The 23,695-nt window shown below is 43.5% G+C and overlaps 1 protein-coding gene across 3 annotated transcripts in view; it reads left to right on the plus strand.

The window, feature by feature from the left end:
- DOCK2 (dedicator of cytokinesis 2) overlaps nt 1-23,695 on the plus strand; it is a 1,177,826-nt gene that overhangs the window by 345,756 nt on the left and 808,375 nt on the right. For all 3 annotated transcript variants that reach the window (XM_044280877.1, XM_044280878.1, XM_044280879.1), the window contains exons 16-18: nt 13,193-13,265; nt 13,370-13,473; nt 21,399-21,582. In XM_044280877.1, coding sequence (XP_044136812.1) covers nt 13,193-13,265; nt 13,370-13,473; nt 21,399-21,582 — 361 coding nt within the window. The remainder of the gene's footprint in view (nt 1-13,192; nt 13,266-13,369; nt 13,474-21,398; nt 21,583-23,695) is intronic.

A 23,695-nucleotide genomic window follows, 5' to 3' on the forward strand; every position in this document is an offset into this window, starting at 1 on the left:
TTAGACCAGGTCTCAGCTCTCTAGGATGTATCGTTCCTGAGATATTCCCAAAAAAATGCATTAGCCAATAGAAGCTTGGTCACATAACCCTTATCATCCAATAGAAGCTTGCAGGTCCTCCACTCTCCACATACACACAGTTTTACTCCAGGTTTCTATAACAACCCAGCCATTTATCTTCACTGCTGTAGGAGAGCTTTAAAGGAAATCTGTCACAAGGATAATTGCTATTGAAGTAAAGCCATGGCCTGATAGCACTTAGTACCTTATTTCCAGATGTGCCTTTGTTCCAGCAATAGATGTTTTTATCCTCTGAAAATCCAGTTTATTTAGTATGCAAATTAGCCAGTAAGGTACCAAGAGGGGTGTCACTCTTGCAGGAAGGAGCCCAGACACGCTCCCTGCCACAATTTGTCCACCCTCAAATGACTTAAAACCCTGCCCCCAGGTCCCACTAAGCCATGCCCCTCCCACTCCTGAACCAACTGGGATTGAAGAAATTAAGGTAAAAATCAACTTCTCTCAGCTGCAGGGGTGGGAGGGAGGGTGACTTTCTCCCTGCACCTTACACTCAGACAGCACAGTGCTGCTGTCTAAGAGTGAGCTGTTTAAAAGGACACACCCCTGATTTGGTTAGGCCACACCCCTCCCACTCCTCAGCCGACTGAGATTGAAATATGAATTTAAAAATCAACTTCTAGGTCCCGATAAGTCACACCCAGATCTGGTTAGGCCATGCCTCTCCCACTCCTGAGCCGACGGAGATTGAAAAAATGAAGGTAAAAATCAACTTCTGTCAGCTGCAGAGCTGGGAGGGAGGGTGACTTTCTCCCTGCAGCTCACAATCAGACAGTATATTGCTGTCTTAAATTGAGCTGTTTAAAAGGACACGTCCCTGATCCAGTAAAGGCCACTGTTAAGGGGGCGGGCCCCTGTGGAGGTCACTGTCAAGAGGGTGGTATGCTTTGAAAGTCACTGTTAAAGGGGAAGGCTGCTATAAAGGGGTCAAAATTAAGGGGGTGGGCTGCTGTGGAGGTCCAATTTTAAGGGACAGGCACTGTGGGGGCGGGTCAGTGTTAAGGGGTGGGGGCTGTGGAGGTCACTGTTTTGGGGGCGGTTGCTGTAGATGTCACTGTTATAGTGGATAGTGTTTATCTTTTAACGACACACACAAACATTAAATAAAATAGATTAAATATATCTAAGCGAAGCCGGGTCCTTCAGCTAGTATATATATATATAAAAAAAAAAATATATATATATATATACACACACACATTATCTCACAATAGTGAGTACACCCCTCACATTTTTGTAAATATGTTATTGTATCTTTTCATGGCACACCATTGAAGATACAGGTGAAACTCGAAAAATTTTAATATTGTGTAAAGTTCATTTATTTCAGTAATGCAACTTAAAAGGTGAAACTATCATATGTGACAGACTCATTACATGCAAAGCGAGATGTTTCAAGCCTTTATTTGTTATAATTTAGATGATTATGGATTACAGCTTATGAAAACCCCAAAGTCACAATCTCAGGTCCCCTTTGCTCAAGGGGTATGGATTAATTAGCTGACTAGAGTATGACACTTTGAGCCTAGAATATTGAACCTTTTCACAAAATTCCAATTTTAAGCTGCATTAATGCAATTCCTTTTAATTTGCATTAGTAAAATAAATGGACTTTTGCACGATATTCAAATTTTTTGAGTTTCACCTGTATAACACTTTGATATAATGTAAAGTAGTCATTGTACAGCTTGTATAACTGTGTAAATTTTATGTGCCCTAAAAAAAAATAAAAAAAAAAAAAAAAAAAATTATTAAACCGCTGGCAACAAATGTGGGAACACCCATAAGTGAAAATGACCAAATTGTACCCAATTAGCCATTTTTCCTCCCCGGTGTCATGTGACTTGGTGGTGTGAATGAGGAGCAGGTGTGTTAACCAATTTAGGACCACAGGTTTATACCCCCCTAGTGACCAGGCCCTTTTTTTTACAAATCGGCACTTCACAACTGATAAAACCTGTCATCCAAGAGGCCACCCTGCTTATGACCGGCTCCACAAAATTCGGCCCCTCATAGACCATTTGTCATCCAGATTTGCAGATGCGTATACCCCCAATCAGAACATCTGCATAGACGAGTCCCTTGTACATTTTACCGGGCGCCTTTGCATCAAACAGTACATCCCCAGCAAGCGCGCCCGGTATGGGGTCAAACTGTATAAGCTCTGTGAAAGGGCCACAGGCTATACATATCGATTTAGGGTCTATGAGGGAAAAGACTCAAAACTGGAGCCGGTCGGATGCCCTGACTACCTGGGGAGCAGTGGCAAGATTTTCTGGGACTTGGTGTCACCCTTACTCCACAAGGGGTACCACTTATACATGGACAATTTTTACACAAGTGTGGCCCTCTTTCGGCACTTACATCTAGTCGGAATTCAATGCTGTGGCAGACGCCTTTCCCCCTTCTTTTTTTATTTTGCACATTTTTTGGCAGAGATTTTTTCATCCACATTGATCGATGTGAATGAAGAAATCTGTGCCATTCATTTTTTCTTTCAGCCCAGAGGCTGAATGGAAAAAAAAAATCTCATTACCCATATGCTCAATATTAGGAGAATAGCAGAAACTCCTAATGCCAGGGCAGTACAAACACCCCACAAATGACCCCATTTTGGAAAGAAGACACCCCAAGGTATTCGCTGAGGGGCATATTGAGTCCATGAAAGATTTAACTTTTTGTCCCAAGTTAGCGGAAAGGGAGACTTTGTGAGAAAAAAGAATAATACAAAATTTCCACTAACTGGTGCCAAAAAAAGAAATCTTCTATGAACTCACCATGCCCCTCATGGAATACCTTGGGGTGTCTTCTTTCCAAAATGGGGTCACATGTGGGGTATTTATACTGCCCTGGCATTTTAGGGGCCCTAAAGCGTGAGAAGAAGTCTGGAATCCAAATGTCTAAAAATGTCTAAGAATTTGGTCCCCTTTGCGCACCTAGGCTGCAAAAAAGTGTCACACATGTGGTATCGCCGTACTCAGAAGAAGTAGGGCAATGTGTTTTGGGGTGTATTTTTACATATACCCATACTGTGTGTGAGAAATATCTCTGTAAATTACAACTTTTCCCATTTTTCTTATACAAAGTTGTCAATTTACAGAGATATTTCTCTCACCCAGCATGGGTATATGTAAAAATACACCCCAAAACACATTGCCCTACTTCTCCTGAGTACGGCGATACCACGCGTGTGACACTTTTTTGCAGCCTAGGTGTGTCGAAAGTCCAACGAGTACCTTTAGGCTTTACAGGGTTGCTCACAATTTAGCTCTGCCCAAAATGCCAGAACAGTAAACGCACCCCACAAATGACCCCATTTCGGAAAGTAGACACCCCAAGGTATTCACTGAGGGGCATAGTGAGTCTGCGGGAGATTATATTTTTTTTTCAGAAGTTAGCAGTAATGGAAACTTTATTTTTCAGGTGCAATCTTAGTAGCCACAATATCCTTGCCTGTGAAGCCATTTTTATGCAACGCAATGATGGCTGCATGCATTTCTTTGCAGGTCACCATGGTTAACAATGGAAGAGCAATGATTTCAAGCATCACCCTCCTTTTAACATGTCAAATCTGCCATTTTAACCCAATCAGCCTGACATATTGATCTCCAGCCTTGTGCTCGTCAACATTCTCACCTGAATTAACAAGACAATTACTGAAATGATCTCAGCAGGTCCTTTAATGACAGCAATGAAATGCAGTGGAAAGGTTTTTTGGGGATTAAGTTAATTTTCATGGCAAAGAAGGAATATGCAATTCATCTGATCACTCTTCATAACATTATGGAGTATATGCAAATTGCTATTATAAAAACTTAAGCAGCAACTTTTCCAATTTCCAATATTTATGTAATTCTCAAAACTTTTGGCCACGACTGTAGTCAGTGGCGTAGCGGTTGGCCACAACTAAGTCATAGAGATCCGCGGTGAAGAACAGCTCAAAAAACTGAAGGGCCGATCCTAAATGAGCTGTCTCCATGCGAACTCTAGCTTGGAGCGGTAAAAGGGGGCAATACGGGTGCAGCAGAAGCAGGGGATTGCCAATTAGGGTTTGCCAGCACCTCTGGGATACTAAGGGCTCTACGGTCCTGTGAACGTGGTGGCTGCGACGGGGGAGTTAAAGCACGTGCCGCCGTACCAGCTTGAACTGCCCTTCTGGTGCTCGCCACTTCACCAGGGAATACGGCAGTGCTGGTAGAAGGTCCAGAATGTGCTGCGCTGCTGGTATATGCCGCACCATAAGAAAGAATGACGCACCATAAGAAAGATCAGCGCTAGCACCACTCTGCTGCAAATGAGGCTCATCACGCGGGGTATTCAGAACACTGACATGGGATCGGGTACGCCTGACCATAGCAGGGACCTCAACCTCATCATCTTCACTAGTGGTTAGAGTGCCACTGCTGTCTACAGGTTCATATTCTGAACCACTGGATTCAGCAGGTGAGGCGTCCCCATCGCTTTCATCCATCACGGCCAGAATCCTGTAGGCCTCTTCAGCGGAATACCCCTTGTCTGCCATTTTGGGCTAACTAAATTTAGGGTGTTCCTCTGAGACTACCCAGGAAAAAGAGCAAACCTGCCTAGTAAAAAGGAGTGCTTGCGAAGTAAAGCAACGATCGCTAATAAAGATCCCAAAAGCTCAAAAGTGATCTTTATAGCGGCGCAGCGATTTTACGGTGTTTTTGCAGTGATCAGAAAAAAATAATTCTGTCACTGCGGTGGGGCGGACTGAACGCAAGAGTGCGCACAAGATCAGGCCTGATCGGGCGAACACTGTGTTTTTTGTAGAGCCTAAGGTGACCCTAATGTACTTATATAGATCTGATTGCGATCAATCTTGATCACTTACAGATACTATATAGTACTAGTGCTGATTAGCGACAGCGATAATGCTAATCAGCGACTAATCAGTGGCTGCGGTGCGGTGGGCTGGGCACTAACTACCTAACAAGTAGCTAACTACCAGGCGGTGATGAGGGACCCTTACAGGGGGGTTATCAATGACAGGGGGGTGTCAGGGGGGTGATCAGGGAGTCTATATGGGGTGATCAGGGGTTAATAAGGGGTTAATAAGTGACAGGGTGTGTGTGTATTGTATGTGTGGTGATTGGTGCTACTTACAGAGCTGCCTGTGTACTCTGGTGGTCGATCCAAGCAAAAGGGACCACCAAAGGACCAGGTAGCAGGTATATCAGATGCTATTTACAAAATAGCATCTGATATACTAATTTTATTGGATCTTTTAAAAATCTACAGCCTGCCAGCCAATGATCGCTGCCTGCAGGCTGTAGTTACACTTGTTCTCATGGCTCTGACGTGAACGCGCGCGCGTTATGCGCACATGTTCACAGGAAATATTGTGTCTCACGGGATGATGCCTATTGGCGTCATCGAGACCTGAGAGCACCACCGTCCTGACGCCGATCGTTAGTGTGACGGGAGGTGGTTAAATTTGGTGTTATTGCTCTCATATGCTCTAATACTGGTCATTGGAATTCAACATTGCACGTTATGGCAAAGAACTCTGTGATAAAAAATGTTGTTGCTCTACATAAAGCTGTAGCATGGTGGCCAAGACCACAGCAGTTTAACAAGACAAGTTCCACTCAGAACAGACCTCGCCATTGTTGACCAAAGAAGTTGCGTGCACATGCTCAGCATCCTATCCAGAGGTTGTCTTTTCAAAATTGATGTATGAGTGCTGCCACATGCTGAAGACAAGCATACTAAGGACATGGATTACTGTAACCATGTCCTGTGGTCTAATGATACCAAGATAAACTTATTTGGTTTAGATGGTGTCAAGCATGTGTGGTGGAAACCAGGTGAGGAGTACAAAGACAAGTGTGTCAGTCAAGCATGGTGGTGGGAGTGTCATGGTTTGGGGCTGTATGAGTGCTACCGGCTGTGAGGAGCTACAGTTCATTGAGGGAACTATGAATGCCAACATGTATAGCAACATACTAAAGCAGAGCATGATCCCCTCCCTTCAGTAACTGGGCCGCAGGGCAGTATTCCAACATGATAATGACCCCAAACAGACCTCCAAGAAGACCACTACCTTGCTATAGAAATTAAGGGGAAAAGGTTCTTGACTGGCCAAACATGTCTCCAGACCTAAACCCTATTGAGCATCTGTGGGGCATCCTCAAATGGAAGGTGGAGGAGCGCAAGGACTCTAACATCAGCTCCGTGATGTCTTCATGGAGGAGTGGAAGAGGATTCCAGTGACAACCTGTGAAGCTCTAGTGAGCACCATGCCCAAGAGAGTTAAGGCAGTGCTGGAAAATAATGGTGGCTACACAAAACATTGACAGTTTCGGCACAATTTGGCCACTTTCACTATCCGGTTTACTCACTTTTGTTGCCAGCGGTTTAGACATAAATGGCTGTGAGTTGAGTTATTTTGTTATAAATGTACACAGTTATACCATCTATACACTGACTACTTTACATTGAGGAAGAAACCTAAGGCTACTTTCACATTTCCAGTTTTAATTGAGACAAGCTATTCCGGCAGAGAACAGCCTTTCATAATTCTCCAGATCCAGTTCTGTTGGATGCGGATGGAATGCCCGCCAGCCCCATTGGTTTGTGTCAAGTTGGTTCTCCACTTGCCTGCTGGAACAACCATGCCGGAGTTTCACACCGTAGCTTGCTATGAAACACCCTTGCTTCTATTTTTGTTAGCCATTAAAAGATATCATCCATGCAAAACTTTTATTTTGTTCCTCTTTTTTGTTAGCGCTGTAATTGTCGTACTGACCAACAGAATAAAGGTAACATAATTTTTTAACATACAGTGAATGTAGGAAAAACAAAACCCATAAAACAATGGTGCAATTGTATTTATTTTGCCAACTTCCCAGTACATGGTATGGAATGTTAAATGGTGCCATTACAAAGTAAATTGTGTCCTTCAAAAACAAGTGACCATAACTATGTGAAGTAAAAAAATATAAAAAATTATAACTTTTGGAATATAGAGTTTAAAAAGGAAATAAAAAGTTGGAAAGGGATTAAGTATGTGTTTTTTTTACTTTTGATTGATAAGTACCAGCGTCTTAAAGTGTTCTCACCAAATACAGTTTCACGTAAGAAAAGAATGAGCTACCATAATTAGCTTTTTTTAAATTGCTAAAATTGAAAATATTTTGAAAAAATATGCATAAAATATGGTTGTAATTTCACAGATCATTGGGCTGCTCTAACATATGTTTAGTTAATATGTTTCCACTGAATTCATAGGTCACGCTTGTCAAGTAAAAATCTAAATTTAAAAGGGTTGTCCGGTTTCCCATATTGAAGTATCAATATCAAATCAGAGGTCTGACTCCTGGCAACCCCTTAGATCAGCTGCTTGGAGACCGAAGTGCTCCTGAGAGTGCTGTGTCTCTTCACAGTTTACACTGTAGTGGCGAGCAGTGCAACTACAGCTACTCTGTCCCTCCATTTCACCACTTATATTGCCATCCTCAGTGTATTCGCACAGGCTGAGGGATCTTTCTCACGGGGTCCCTACTGGAGGTATACCCTTCTCTTCTTTTTCAGCTAAATTAACTATTATGTAGCTGACCAGGAACACATCTGATTGTGACCCAAGTGGAAGAGTCCCCAACCTGTGTGAGAGCAGCGGATATGGCGGCATGACAGTCAGATAAAAGATCAGATTTCCTAAAAAGCCTGGTGTGACGAATACCACCCCTGGTACCCACTTGATGTCGAGCTCACAAGATACAGTATGCCCTCCTGGAGGAGCGGGTTAGGTCAGTCTTGGTACAGTTTTCACAGATTCCTCCTGTCAACAAGGGCACAGAGAAGCAACAAGTTGAGAGGGCCTTTTCACTGCCCCAATGAAACAGCGCGTTCGCAGCACGGAAAGACTGCCACCAGTTCCCTGTTTGATATAAGCCCGGTCCGTTAACAGGATTAGAGTAAGAAACCAACCCGTGGTAGCGTATTGCTAGGCCGAAACACGGACGTGGTGATTCGTGATCGAGATTCCAGACAGCACAAGATTAAATTATATATTTAATCGCCTTAAGGGGTCACTAGACAATACACTAAACACACAAGGATACATACAGTGGTTTGAATTTTCAAATACAGGTGGTATGTTAGAAACAGGATTAAACAGAGCAAAAGTCAGTTTAACAGATGGATGAGTCCATTTGGGTTGTGATGAGTCCTTTGCTGTAGTCACATGGAGGGCAGTGATGTCAGCAGGTTGCAGGTCACTCTAAACACATGGAACGATGTGACCTTACTTCAGAGAAAAGACACGCTCGCTTGCTGGCACAAGCCTTTTAACCCCTTATGGACCGGGCTCATTTTCACCTTAAGGACCAGGCCATTTTTTGCAAATCTGACTAGTGTCACTTTATGTGTGAATAACTTTAAAACACTTTTACTTATCCAGGCCATTCTGAGTTTTTTGGTCACATATTGTACCTCATGACACTGGTAAAATGGAGATAAAAAAAATCATTTTTATTTATAAAAAATAGCAAATAGCAAATGAAACTTACCAAAAAGTTTCAATTTCTTTACTTCTATAATACATAGTAATACCTAAAAAAATAGTTATTAATTTACATTCCCCATATGTCTACCTCATGTTTGGATCATTTTATGTTTTGGGGATGTATCTAGGGGTGCATCAGGGGTTCTTCAAATGGGACATGGTGCAAAAAGAAGGCCATCAAAATCTGCCTTCCAGAAACCATATGGCGTTCCTTTCCTTCTGTGCCCTGCCATTTGGTCAAATTGCAGAATTAGGGTAATAAATATTAAGTTTTGTTTGGCTGTTAACCCTTGATTTGTTGCTGGAAAAAACTGATTAAAATTGGAAATTTGCCAAATAAAGCTGTTTTGGCATCGTTTTTTTTTTTACCGTGTTCATCTGAGGGGCTAGGTCATGGGGTATTTATATAGATCAGATTCTTACGGACGCGGCAATATCTAATATGTCTACTTTTTTACATTTATTTAGGTTTTACACTATATTATCCTTTAAAAAAAATAAAAATACATTTTAATATCTCCATAGTCTGAGTCATTTATTTTTTTTAGCCGATTATCTTAGGTAGGGGCTCATTTTTTTCGGGATGAGAGGACGGTTTTATTGGCACAATTTTGTGGGCATATGACTTTTTGATAGCTTACTATTACACTTTTTGTGGTGTAAAGTGATAAAAAAAACTTTTTTTTTGCACCGTTTTTTTTTTTGTTCATCTGAGGGGTTAGGTCATAGGTTCTTTTTATAGTGCAGATTCTTATGGACACGGCGATACCTAATATGTCAACTTTTTTAAGTTTATTTAGGTTTTGCACTATATTCTCCTTTTTTAAACAAATTTTTTTTTTAGTATCTTCATAGTCAAAGTCAGTTTTTTTGTTTGTTTTTAGCTGATTATCTTAGGTAGGGGCTCATTTTTTATGGGATGAGAGGACGGTTTTATTAGCACTATTTTGGGGGGCATATAACTTTTTGATCGCTTGCTATTACACTTTTTGTGATGTAAGGTGACAAAAAATATAAAAATGTACACCGTTTTTTTTTTTACCGTGTTCATCTGAGGGGTTAGGTCAAGAGGTATTATTATAGAGCAGATTCTTACGGACATGGCGACACCTAATATGTCAACTTTTTTATTTATTTTAGTTTTACCAAATAATATTTTTGGAAAAATGTTTTTTTTTGTTTTAGTGTCTCAAGTCTGAGAACCACAGTTTTTCTATTGTCAGTGGCCAAATGGAATTAAAATTGGGGAAGGGGATTATAAATTTAGTACTCCATGGAAGTGTGGTACTCCCTAAAGCAACCAATAATCCTGAGGCACGGATGATCGGGGCACGTGTCACAGAGTGGTGGTGTCCTTCCGTATCCCCCTCATGTGACACACTCTGCACCTTTTTTGGGTCCGTCCCTTCTTTCCAATATGGGGGACCACACAATCCGGGCACCTCCAGTTCCCGAGGTACTCCGGCCTGCTCTTTCCTGGTCAGAAAAAATCAGGGCCTTGAGGACTGCCTCATAGAACTGCAGGAATTTCCCTGTGTTGTCAGCGCTCCGGGACAGCACAAAAGAGTTGTACAAGGCAACCTGTACCAAGTAGACCGCAACTTTTTTGTACTATGCAAGGGTTTTGCGCATGGCATTATATGGCTTGAGGACTTTATCAGAGAGATCAACTCTTCCCATATACCGATTGTAGTCGTTGACACAATCAGGCTTGAGGGCCGTTGCCGCGGTACCTTGCACAGGGACAGGGGTGATGCTGTTACCGTGAATTGTGGACAGTACAAGGACATCCCTTTTGTCCTTATATCTGACCAGCAACAGGTTTCCACTGGTAAGAGCACGGGTCTCACCCCTGGAGATAGGTACCTGGAGGGGGTGGAACGGGAGGCCGCGTTGATTTTTCTGCACGGTCCCACAAGCGGACGTGGATCTGGCGGCGAGGGACTGGAACAAGGGGATCCTAGTATAAAAGTTATTCAGGTGGTAAACCTTATCTAGCAGTGGGAGCATAAGGTCCCACATAAGTTTCCCGCTAACACCCAGAGTGGGGGGACATTCTGGGGGTTGAATACGGGAATCTCGCCCCTTGTACACACGAAACTTGTAAGTGTACCCTGAGGTACTCTCACAAAGTTTGTACAGCTTCAAGCCATACCTCCCCCGCTTAGAGGGAACATAATGAGTCTCCCCTTGAAAGCAATGAGAGATTCATCAGGCGCGACCTCCCTTCCAGGTACATATGCCTCCAAAAATTTGACCCCAAAGTGATCGATGTCCAGCCTGATTTTGTACAGGCGGTCATAGGCAGGATAACCTTGGGGGGGACATGCTGCATTATCTGCATAACGCAGGCATTTCAAAATGGTCTCAAAACGAGAACGTCTCATGGCTGTACTGTAAAGTGGGGTATAGTAGAGGACGTCCCCACTCCAGTAATGCCTGACACCGTTTTTTTTTACTAGGCCCATGTGCAGCACGAGGCCCCAAAACATCATCATTGACAAAGTGGTCACTGAAAAAAAAACTAAAATAGTCATATTCAGTGAAGCCCACTGTGGGAATCTGGATTCCTGTTGGCCAACAAAATCAGGAATCACAGGAATTTACCAGTAGGGGGCTCAGGTGGACTTATCTAGTGGGCGTGAAAACTAGCACGAGCCTTAGAGCTGCTCATACTAGTGTGAGCCACAGGGTCCCTGGCATGGCGGTCCCCTTGCTCCGCCTGACGGCGTCTCCGCAGCCTTGGGGGCTCATCATCATCGCTAGATAATAAGGAGGACACGGATGACAAAAGGAAAGTGGGGTCATCCTCATCCTCACTGGGGCTCTCGGAGTCGGAGGCAAGCTGGGTGTATGCCTCCTCGGCCGAGAACATCCGGCGTGCCATAGGGGAGTGTGTGTGCGTGTGTGGAAAACTTTATTTAGTGTGCGTGTGTGTGGGGGCATGGGTGTTCGTGTACTTATCCCTAAACCTAACAGAAAAAAAAGCCCAAAAAATGTGAAATAAAAAAAGATTCAAACTCGCTGATCAGCCGTCCGAAGCTGATCAGCGGTGGGGTGGGTGATGCGCTAACAGTGGCCGAACGCTAAGAGCAAAATAAAATATGCTTGCGCCCCAAAAAATGTGTGTGGGGGGAAAGCTGCAGCACCCCTGGGGGGTCTAGGGTCACTGTGCTGTGGACCCCAGACACCCGATCAGGGTGATGCAACAGTTAAAACTTTTTTTTTTTTTACAATAAACTTTCCCTGAATATCCCTGACTAACCTAACCTTTCGCTAACCTTTCCCTATGTACCTTTTAGTGCGAGATGGCACTGTGGAGGGTCAGAAGGAGGGTGCTGGGCACAGATGTGGTTGCTGGGTCAGGAGATCCGACACTGCTCCTCTCTCCTTGCTCCCGGACACAGAAAGGAGGAGAGCAGAGCTGCAGTAACTTAAACCTCCCGCCCACCCTGCAGCCAATCAGAAGCGATCCTGAGAGATGATATCACCACCGATCACCATCCTGTTCTGGGTTATCGGGTCACCAGAGACCTGAATAACCCTGAAACACAGCAAACCGCAGGTCTGAATTGACCTGCGGTTTGCTGCGATCGCCGATACGGGGGATCACAGGTCCCCCCCCACATTGTCCCAGGGTGCCTGCTGATTGATTTCAGCAGGCACCCAGTTCCGATCACAGCCCGCCACACGGCGGTGATCGGAAATACACATGACATACCGGTATGCCATGTGTCTCCAACAGGTTAACCTGAAGCCGGCCCCTCCCCTCCTGGCCTCTGGGAGGGGCCCACCCCCACTCTGCTCGGCTGGCAGCACATGAGCCACAAAAAAGATTAGGGCTCATGGCTCCAGACCAGAATGTCGCAGGGAGGTGGTTCTGGGACCAATGAATCCGTCTGGGTTCCGGCTACCAGTAGAGTCCAAGCATGGTACCATTATTTGGTTTCTGTGGGAATATATGTATATCTCCCCTCCCTGGCATCCCACCACCAGACTATGGCCACGGGCCTGTTCATTGTGGCCACAGGGACACAAATATGTATCTGGTTTGTGCCTATGATGGCCGGGCGATTCATAATTCCTAATAAATTGCCGGTTCCATGCTGTTTGCTAGATTTGATTGAACTGGGGAATGGACTAGACCTCATGCTGAGAGATTCTTCCCGTAACATCAGCTTGGTTCCTGGCTGACTGGATGGAAGTGTGAAAAGTTGTAAACACTTGTGGACTGCTAGAGGTTCTCTGCCATATGCTGGCTTGAAGCAGGCCCCCCTGTGGAGCTCACTACCTCTGCTATCTGACAGCTGATGGTTGAAGTGAGAATTTATTTTGCATATAAACTGGCCAAGGTGAATTAAATGAAAATTATGGCTGCCATTAAACAATAATCCATATTCCTGACACCTGGAGAACCCCATCAAAGTGTTCAGCTAGAAAAGATATTAAAGGGGTTTTCTGGGCTACAGATATTGATGACTTATCCTCAGGTCCATTCTTTAAATAAACCCACAAATGAATGACTAAGAATTTTACAAGAAATGTTTAACCGTGTTAATTTCAGGTTTTCACCTAATTTTTTTAAAGGTTGCTGTTCCACTTGAGGAGATGCAGAGAATACACTTGCGGTTCATGTTTAGACACAGGTCATCTATGGAATGTGAGTGCTATTACATTTTTTTGGGAATGATTTATCTTGTAACCATATTGTTATCCTATGGTTGAACCCACTACTCATACTATGTAATCCTATTTTGTAACCAGCCAAAGACAAAGGAGAGAGGAACTTTGCAATGGCCTATGTGAAGCTGATGAAAGATGATGGAACAACTCTACATGATGGCAGTCATGACTTGGTGGTAATAAAGGTACAATTCAAATTTTGTATAAATTATGCAGGGTTTATGTTTGTCACATATTTATTCTTGTTTAGCATTGAATTAAATATAATAATATTCCTATCTATAGATAATTGCCTAAGGATTGTCTACCTGAATGCAGGAGCAGAAGAAATCTATTACCTAAAGAGGTTTTATAAGATCAGAATAACATTGCTACCTTCTTTTAGAAACAGTGCCATTTTGGTTCTTGAGTTATATTTGATAGTGCAACACATCATCATTCACTTGATTTAAAGAGGCTTGATCAAGCCTATTAAACCAGACATACTGCCTGGTAAATTTGATCATGCCGATTAAAATGGCACCTTTCTTTTGTCTATATGCTAAACATCTGAAGTGATATCTGCATTTTATTCATATGCAAATGAGCATTTTGGAGCACTGGGGCTTGGGGCTGCACACTCCCCCCTCCCCTTGATTAACAGGGCTAGGCATCAGCATTAGAGATGGCCTTGCGGTTTGCCCAGTGGTCGTTTCATGGTGAACTTTGCTCATTCGCGATTCACCGAACATGCGAACATATGGCAATATTCGCACGCGCCATATTTTTTTCATAGAACAGAACTTTGACCCATGACACATTCATAAGGTGGGACAAGACAGTCAATTGAGACGTTTAAGCACATGGACACAACCCCCAACCCTATAAAAGAACCTGATCTGGCAGCCATTTTACATTATGTGTTTTGCCAGTGTAGGGAGAGGTTGCATTTTGGAGCAGGGACACTTAGGGACACCAAACGCTAGCTAATAGGACCACAAAAGTCCTTTTAAGGACTGGTATAGGTGTGCCATCAATAGGTGTGATATAGAGGGGTGTGATATACTTATAATATACCTTCTAACATAAAAATTATATTATAGTGTATTTGTATTGTGCAGCAGTTGTGTGCGGTTCTGCTGTGATACTGCAGCTAGATAGAAGGACAAACGCTATTGGAGTAACTAATTGCAACTGGCATGATATACCTGTTGCCCCCCAAAAAACTGCTTGAGGGCTGCAATATACCTTCTTTCATAAAATCCTGATTGAGGGGTGCTATATACCTGTTTCTGCCAAATATTGATTGAGGGGTACTATACACCAGTTTCCGCCAAAAACTGATTGAGGGGTGCTATATACCTGTTTCCGCCAAATACTGATTGAGGGGTGACATATACCTTCTTCCACAGAATACTGTTTGAAGGGTGCTATTACTATATACCTTCTTCCACCAAATACTGATTGAGGGCTGCAATACACCTGCTTCCACAAAATACTGATTGAGGGGTGCCATATACCTGTTTCCGCCAAATACTGATTGAAGGGTACTATATACCTTCTTCCACAAAATCCTGATTGAGGGGTGCTATATGCCTGTTTCCGCCAAATACTGATTCAGGAGTTCTATATACCTGTTTCCGCCAACTACTGATTGAGGAGTGCCATATACCTTCTTCCACAAAATACTAATTGAGGGGTGCTATTGCTATATACCTGTTTCCACCAAATACTGATTGAGGGCTGTTATATACCTTCTTCCACAAACACTGCTCTTCTCTACGGACTTAGGCAGAGGGTCATTTAGAAAATTACAGGCAGAGGAAGAGGCAGACAGTTCCGCAGGGATGTTAGGTGTCGTGCAGGTGCACCAGGCCAGAGCCTAAGTGGGAAGTTGGAGAAGGTGCGTGCGATAACTTCAAAGGGCACACCAGAATTGGTTGAGTGGCTCACTCAGCCTTCCGCTTCTGCACCCTCCTCATCCTCTGTATCTGCACCCTCCTCACTCTCTGCTGTGTGCACCCCCAAAGACACCACCACCACCAACACCATAGCCCCTCCACTCAAGTCAGAGGAATTATTTTCCCCTCCATTCCCAGAACCTATCGATACGCAGCTATTCTTGGCATTGGATGAGAAAGAGGAGGTAGCATTGGCCACCACCCGGCAGTCTGACGACAGTACCCAGATCAACCCAAGGAGGGTGGTCCCTGCTGTTGTTGCCTACTCTGAGATCTCTAATGTCAGTGGTGGTGAAGGTGACGATGATGACGTGTCGACGGACCTCACGTGGTTGCCCACAAGAGAGGAAGAGTAGGGAGGTTCAGAGGGAGAGACAGAGCAGCAGATAGGGAGGAGCAGGAGGGGAAGCAGGCAGAACTCGCAGTGCACAGGAGGCAAAAAGCAGACTTCAAATGTATCAGGAGCGAGCTATCCACCATGTCACATCTTACCCTCCCAGTACGCCAGCACATGGTTCCGCAGTGTGGCCTTTTTTTAACTTGTCAGCTGCTGATAACAGCGTTGTCATCTGCAGCCTGTGTTGTCAACGCATAAGTCGCGGTAAACTCATCACTCACCAAGGGACGACCGCCTTAAAAAGGCACCTGGCCTGCCATCACCGAGCCCAGTGGGAGCAACGCTGTCAGAACCCACAAAGCCACACTCCCTGCGCTCCACGTCCTGCCTCTTCTCCTCCTCTCTCCTCCCATTTGATCTCCACTCCACCTTTCACCATGCCGTCTTCGCATTCCTCTGGCACAAGGCAGGCTTCAGCCCAAATTTTCGAACGTAAAAAAATGATGATGCTTGATAATCCTCTGTCTCAATGGCTGACCGCTAGCTTGTCGGACCTGCTACCCCGCCATCTACTGTCATATAAATTGGTGGACTCGGAGGCCTTTAGAAAATTTGTGGCCATTGGCACACCGCAATGGAAGGTCCCCAGAAGGAAATATTTCTTCCAGAAGGGCATCCCTGAACTATATGGCCTTGTTCAGCGGCAAGTTAATATATCTCTGGCACACAGTGTCGGTGCCAATATACATCTGACCACAGACACGTGGTCTAGCAAACACAGGCAGGGAAGGTACATAACCTTTACTGCCATCAAGCATTTAACCCGTGGCATCCGTGTGGATTTGGTCTTACCGCCACGGATTGCATTCAGGCCTGCCTCTTCTTTTCCTCCTCTTTTTCCACTGCTACGCCTCTTCCGCTGCACCCCCCCCCAGCTCCCCAGAACCTATTCGATGTGCCAGGTGAGACGTTACCATGCTGTGCTGGGGCTGTTGTACCTGGAAGCCTTGAGCCGCACTGGTCCTGCACTCCTTTCAGCTCTGCGGTCACAGCCACAGATTTTTAATGCTTGATTTTATGTATTATGTATGGTTGATACTAAAGTTTTACATGCTGGGAGAGGGAAGGCTAATAAAGGATTAAAAATAGTCGTGATTGAGGCTAAGTAGACGCCCCTGGCGGAACTCATGCAGTGAAAACCGTGGTTGGCCAGCATGGAGATTTTAAATTCTGATATGCTGATATGCTGATTACAAGTGTAACTTTGTGAGCAAAATAAACCTTTTTATGGGACAAATATGTGAATGTGCTTCACTATTCTGCGACTATTCTTGGTTTTTATAGGTTTGGATGAGGGGAGAAATTTCATGAGTACTTACATTTCGTCCTGTGCTTGGATCTGTTTGTGTGAAAGAGGACCTCAGGAATATCTGCAGCGCGATCCTATTTTCGTACAATTTGGATTTAAAGCAAACTTGACCCACATCAATATACTAGGACCTGCAGCGCAAAAATTCCAGGCAACATATCAGAGACCTTTTTTTCTTTTTTATTTCTACAGGCCGATTGGTGGCTAACCCCGCTCAATTTTACAGTTTGCAAAGTGGTGTGTGACAACGGTGCCAATCTGCTGAGCGTAGTGAAACAGGGCTAAATGACACACGTGCCGTGCATGGCACATGTCCTGAACTTAGTAGTACAATGATTCGTTGCAAAATACCCCGGGGTCCAGGATGTCTTGCGGCAGGCCAGGAAAATATCTGGCCATTTAAGAAGATCTTACACGGCCATGGCTCACCTCGCTGACGTTCAGCGGTGAAACCACTTGCCCGTCAGATGTCTGATTTGTGACTGCCTGACGCGCTGGAACTCCACCTTGTATATGCTTGATAGGCTGCTTTAGCAGAAATGTGCTGTTAACGACTACCTGTGGCTGCTCATGCATGACGCATGCAGACTTCTGTGGCCATTTGATGACATTGCCAAACTGTTCAGTCGCAGCTTGTGTGCCATCAGTGACACCGTGCCTTATGCCTTCTTTCTGGAGCATGCATTGTGTCGTGTAATTGATCAAGCTGTCAAGGAGCAGGAGCTGGAAGATGAGGAAGTTGCAATGCTGAAAAAAATTCCAGGGGGGGGGTACTCCATCTGAGACAAGTCAGCAGGAGTCTTAAGTCTTAAGAGGAGTCAGAGGAGGATGGTGGCTGGGGTGAGGAGGAGCAAGAAGAGCTGGCTTTAAACTTTTCGGGGATCCCTGGTGTTGTCCGTGGATGAGGGGAAGAGACCGAGGACGACATTCTCCTGGGCGATGAGCAGGAGCCAGTCCGCTCCGCCGCTTCCAATTTAGTGCAAATGGGGGCCTTTATGCTCCTGTGGCTGCGGGGAGGAGACCAAGGAAGACATTCTCGTGGAGCAGGGGCGCTCTACCGTTTCCAATTTAGTGCAAATTGGGGCCTTCATGCTCCAGTGTTTGAAGAGGCACCCCCATATAAAAAGCATAAAGGTCAAGGACCTGTACTGGTTGGCAATGTACTTAGACCCCCGTCACAAACACAAAATGGCGGACATGTTACCAGCATCACAGAGGGCTGTCAGAATGCATCATTTTCAGGCCTTTCAGGCATTTTCAGACCACGTGTAATTGAATTTCATCATGCCAGCCCACACATATCCGCCACCATACAGAACAAAGGATGGTCCTTGCCTTATGTATATACAGCAGCATAAGAGGCCTTTTCTGTCAGGTGAATGCCTAATTTTTGGGGCCTGTACTGGCCGACAGTTACATATTTATCCTGTGACTGCCTAAAGCACTTCCAGCCACAGAATCCAAAGTTCTTTGCTGTCAGGTGAGTGCCTATTGCCTAATTTCTGGGGCCTGTACTGGCTGACAGTAAAATTTTTTGTTATCTCTAGCCACATAATCACACCCCTGTCTCACTCCCCTGCCTCTCATTATGGTGGCATATGAACCACATTCACCATAAGGACCTTCTAATGTCACAGGGTCATGTGACTGTGCCCCCCACCCGTACTTTGCCCCCTTATACCCTGCATTGTGCCCTCTTGCCACTCCCTGTGCAGTGCCCCTAGTCATTCCCTGTACTATACCCTTTTATCCAGTCACGGTATGGCTGTGTTATCTGGTCACTGTACAGATGTATTATCCGGTCAATGTATGGTTGTGGTATCCATTAACTGACCATAACTGTATCCCTTTCCCTACCCATGCCATCCTTTCTTAGACCTGGCATGAACCGGAAACATATGCAGATTGCCGTGCTAAGGACCTTTGCACCACAATCTGTATCATAAATACGCCTAACATAGACATGTTTTAATATTATAAATGACCACCTAATTGTATTAATATTCGTGGGTCGGGCTAATATCTTAATATTATATAGATTCTCGTGTATTATACTTATTACAGTAGAAAATGATCCTTGGGAAACACAGTACTCATCCCTGACCACCAGAACCAGGTAGCGCTCTGTCAGTACATGGCGGCCTCCCCTCTCCGCCACGCTGCTCCAATGTGTACTGGTGCTTATTCTTACACTAGGGCTGGGTTCACATCCTATTTTTGCCATATATTTAATGCATACCAAAAATGTATGCGTTAACAGTTGCCTCAGACTGATGCCGTACAAAATTTATGTTAACGTATGCACTTCCAGTTTTATCTTCCAATCCAATTAAAATCTAACCCAGAATATACCAAAAGCAACCTTGTCTCAGCAACCTACACGCGGATGAGATTATTGCATCCCGGATTTTACCTATCCCACCCAGCTGAGGTATCTGTGTGGGATATACACACCTTCCCATACTGTCCACCTTATCACACTGGACACATAAGAATAACAGGATTGACAAAAAAATAAATAATAAAAAAATCGAGAGCAGTATAATCTCATCATTATTAATAAAAATATTATAAATAATTTCTCCAATTCATGCCCAAAGGTATTGTCTAGCGTGTATATAACAGCTGTTGTCTGATGTCTCCTAGGGTGTCTCAAACCCTTTCAATGCCAAGAAGGTGGAGTAGTTGAGCTGGCCATCATGAACCTCTAGGAAATGTTTGGCTATACCCAATGCATTACTTTGGTTCCTATTCACATAGTTGAAAAAACCTGTTTGAGATAACCAGATCTATTTATTAGTTTATCTTTTTTTCTGAAAGAAAAAGACTGGGAGAAATAATATTTCCCAACGTTTTACCCATTTTTGCTACAGAAATAGATCCCATATCCGGGAACTTTTGTAGCTTAGCATCATGATGTAAGATTAGGAGATATTTGAAAAACAAAAAAAAATGGTTAATTTGACAGAGAACTAGTTACTGTATGTTGTTGAAAAGACTAGTTTATGCTCTTCATTATTTTTCAATCATTCATTTACTGTAATTCATTGTGTATAATCTCTGCATTGCTTTCTGTATTTTTATGTTTATATTGTATACTTAATCATCAGAACAGGCCTGTCTGATCCTGGGGAACTCATCTACAGGTGCCACCTTGATAGTATGAATAGGATGGTTAGATTTGGCATCTAAGATAGTATTGTAGTATTGCCAGCTTACAGCTTCCTAAAGACAGAGGTATGAATACGATTGTTTTCTGGATCCCTAGTCTGAATAAGATCCAGAAAGTGTACCTCTCTCCCAAAATCCATACCCAAAAAATGTAGGTTAAGATAAACATTACAAATTATTTAGCCACAAATCGCATTGCATTGTATGTAGCAGACGCAATGACATGGAACAGCGATCACCCCCCCTCCCCGTAATTGAACCCCTCAGATGCCACTTTCATCGCAATTAAAATTGAGGCCTTCCAGGGTTTAATCAGTGTTAAAAAAAAGACACATACTCACCTTATCCATTTGCTTGCGGAGAGCCTGTTGCGGCCATCTTGATTGAAGAAACCACGCTCACTGATTACTTTACTGCACCTGGCCTGCTCGCTGACATGGTGACATAACACATCACCATGTGCAAGATTTTGTTTCTTCAACCAAGATTGCTGCAATGGCTTCTCCACAAGCAAATGGATGAGGTGAGCATGTATTTTTTTGCCATCGTTTCAGGAAAAATTGATTCATTACGACGAAGCGCAAGGAAATTTGGCTTTGTGGCAAACTAAATTTTCCTTAAATTTGGATTGGTCAGTTAGTTTGACTTTGATTTGCTCAACATTATCTGTAAGGCGTACATGCCCCCACAGAAACGAATGGGTCAGTGTGTTGTCTGCAGCACAACTATCTCTCATGGTGCCCCAATAATATATCCTACTGCCACTCACAAAATTGTGCCCGCTGTGCTGCCCTATGACCCAATACTGTACTATTGAAAAAACAGTGCCAGTAGTAATAATAATGCCTCCTAAAATGCCTCCATTAGTAATAATGCGTAAAAAGCAATAATAGTGTCCCAGTAATAATATTTAGGACCCCACAGTGTGTTCCCAGTAATAATGCCTGTATAGTGCCTTCAGAAGTAATGTCCCTCTAATAGAAATGCCCCTGCAGTGCCTATAGCAATAATATCCCCTATTTAAGTGAATGGGTCAGCATCTGACCCACAGAATTAAGTTCATGTGCATGAGCCCTTAGTTTGTAGTCTACTCTGTAGCAATGGAGACATACTTCTGCTTAAGCATTCTGTATACAAAATGGTAGGATATTGTTAACCATCACTATTTGCAAAGTTTCTTCCAAATGGTTTTTGGAGGGAATTTCATAGTGGGGACATCAAGTATTTGCAAAAGTGAACGTAGTAAACAAGATAAATGTTGATAAACTCAATTGTGTGACTTATCTTTTCCAGGGTGATAGCAAGAAAATGGAAGATGCCAGCACTTATCTTTCCCTTCCTTCTACTCGTCAGCAAATGGGCATTCAAAATTCAACTTTTAGCAGAAACAGCAACAGTTCTGGTGGACTGTCCGTTAGTTCACGTGATGCTTTTTCCGTTTCAACCCTTGTATGTTCAACAAAATTGACACAAAATGGTAGGCCAAGTTCCATATTACTGGGAAGAAAAAAGCATGTGTTCATTTCACAGGAAAGCCACAACAATCTCTAGAGGCATGTATGAATTTGGCTTAAAGGGGTTGTCCAGGTTCAGAGCTGAACCTGCACATATCCCCTTCTTCCCCCACTCAGCCCATCTGACATGAGCATGCTCTGCCTTGCCTTCTATCATGCAGGGCAAGGGCTGTTTGTTTATATTTTTATGCTGCTAGACAGAGGCTCTGATACGCAGACTTTAGCGCTGCCCGAGCTATTTTAGAGGCTAGGGCAGCGCTAAAGTCTGCCAATTAGTGCTGGTGACGTCACCACAGAAAAAGCTCTTGCCCTGCACGATTTAGCACAAAGCAAGGGAGAGCATCGGAGCATGAAATGCAGTGGTGCACGTTCAGCTCTTGACATATACATGTATGCCCCATATCAGGAATGGGTTAAACAGGTTTTCCGGTTTACAAAACTGTTATTTGTATAAATTCATTTAATTGTTTATTCCTAGGGGATGACAATCTGTCCACGGATCCGCAAAAAAAAGGGTGACGTTCCGTTTGGCATCCTTTTTTTTTTTTGCGGATCCATTTTTTGCGGATCCATTGTAATAATGCCTATCCTTGTCCGCAAACTAGAAAAAAATAGGACATGCACTATTTTTTTTGCGGAGCAACGGAACGGACATACTGATGCGGACAGCACACTGGTGTGCTGTCCGCGTTTTTTGCGGACCCATTGAAATGAATGGGTCTGCATCCTATCCGCCAAAAAAACGGATTGGACAGGGAAACTAAATAAGGTCATGTGCATGAGACCTAACTATAATTATTTCTACACTTGTGACATATTTGAACAAAACAGACTTTTAGTGCCTGATTTATTGTAGACCGAAGGCGCTGCCAGTCTATGATAACTTTGGGCGCTGCCGGAGGTGTTTAAACAGTTACCAACACACAGTATGCAACTTTTATATGCCAGAAAACTGGCGGAAATTTAAGATACAGCAGTCTTTTATTCCTAATGAACTAAAGGAAGCAGAGATTTTGAAAAGCTTGAGGGCTCTCTTTCTCTCATTGATCGTAGGTCCTTGTATTCAGGCCCTCTTACCTTCTGTACAACTCTATCGCTCTGTAAGCCCATGTGAATTTTTCATGTTTTTATCACTTCTTTATATAATATATAATTTATAAACCCCTCTGTATTTGATATGTAAAGCACCATGAAAGTTAATGACATAACATACTGAAGTACACAAGTTTAGTCACATTATTATGACCTACAGCTAATATCCAGAGTAATTGCCACGTGCAGGACGGACAGCAGGCGAGCTGGTAGGTCCTGCTATCTGGAGCCATGCTGACTGCAGTGCATTCCACAGCTGCTGGAAGGTGCATGGGGAAAGATCTATAGAGTAAACATGGTTATTAAGATGGTATAGCAATTAGTAGAGCAAATATCCAGCTCACTGAATTATCTTGGATCACCAGTGCATGGAACAGGCAGGTAAGCCTCTAGTATACAGATCAACACGAAAAAGTTCCAGAACTCACGTTTCCTTTGGTAGCTTAAAATCCTCATCTTCATTCAGGCAGTAGAAACATTGTACAGGACGTGCACCCACAAGTGATGCAACATTGACGCGTTTCGAACAAAGTTCTTATTCTTAACTGTGAACAATGTCTTTCCCAGAGGTTAAATACTGAACTAAAACAAATGGTTCCACCCTCACCTGAAAGGGGTGGGGGATGGGGAAAGAGGAAAAGGAGGAACCTTCTATTCCCTATATAAGGCACTGTTCACATTGTAAAGCAATGCAATTGCAAATCGCATCAATCTTTATAGATAATTATATATAAAAAGTGACAATTTCCACCAATAAACATATAATAATAAACAAAAATGCACACATAACAGTAGATTAAAAACTGTCACATATAAGTATATAACAATATACAAATATGCAAATATACAATATACTAATCTTATTCCTATCTTAACTTCCGAGAAATGATCAATAAAAATGCATAAGCTCATGTCTCAAGTTAAGACCATTAGGATGTCTAGTATCCAATTAAAAAATCCAGAAAGCTTCCCTTAATCTTACAA

This window comes from Bufo gargarizans, chromosome 2, assembly GCF_014858855.1.
Source record: "Bufo gargarizans isolate SCDJY-AF-19 chromosome 2, ASM1485885v1, whole genome shotgun sequence".
Classification (NCBI taxonomy): Eukaryota; Metazoa; Chordata; class Amphibia; order Anura; family Bufonidae; genus Bufo; species Bufo gargarizans.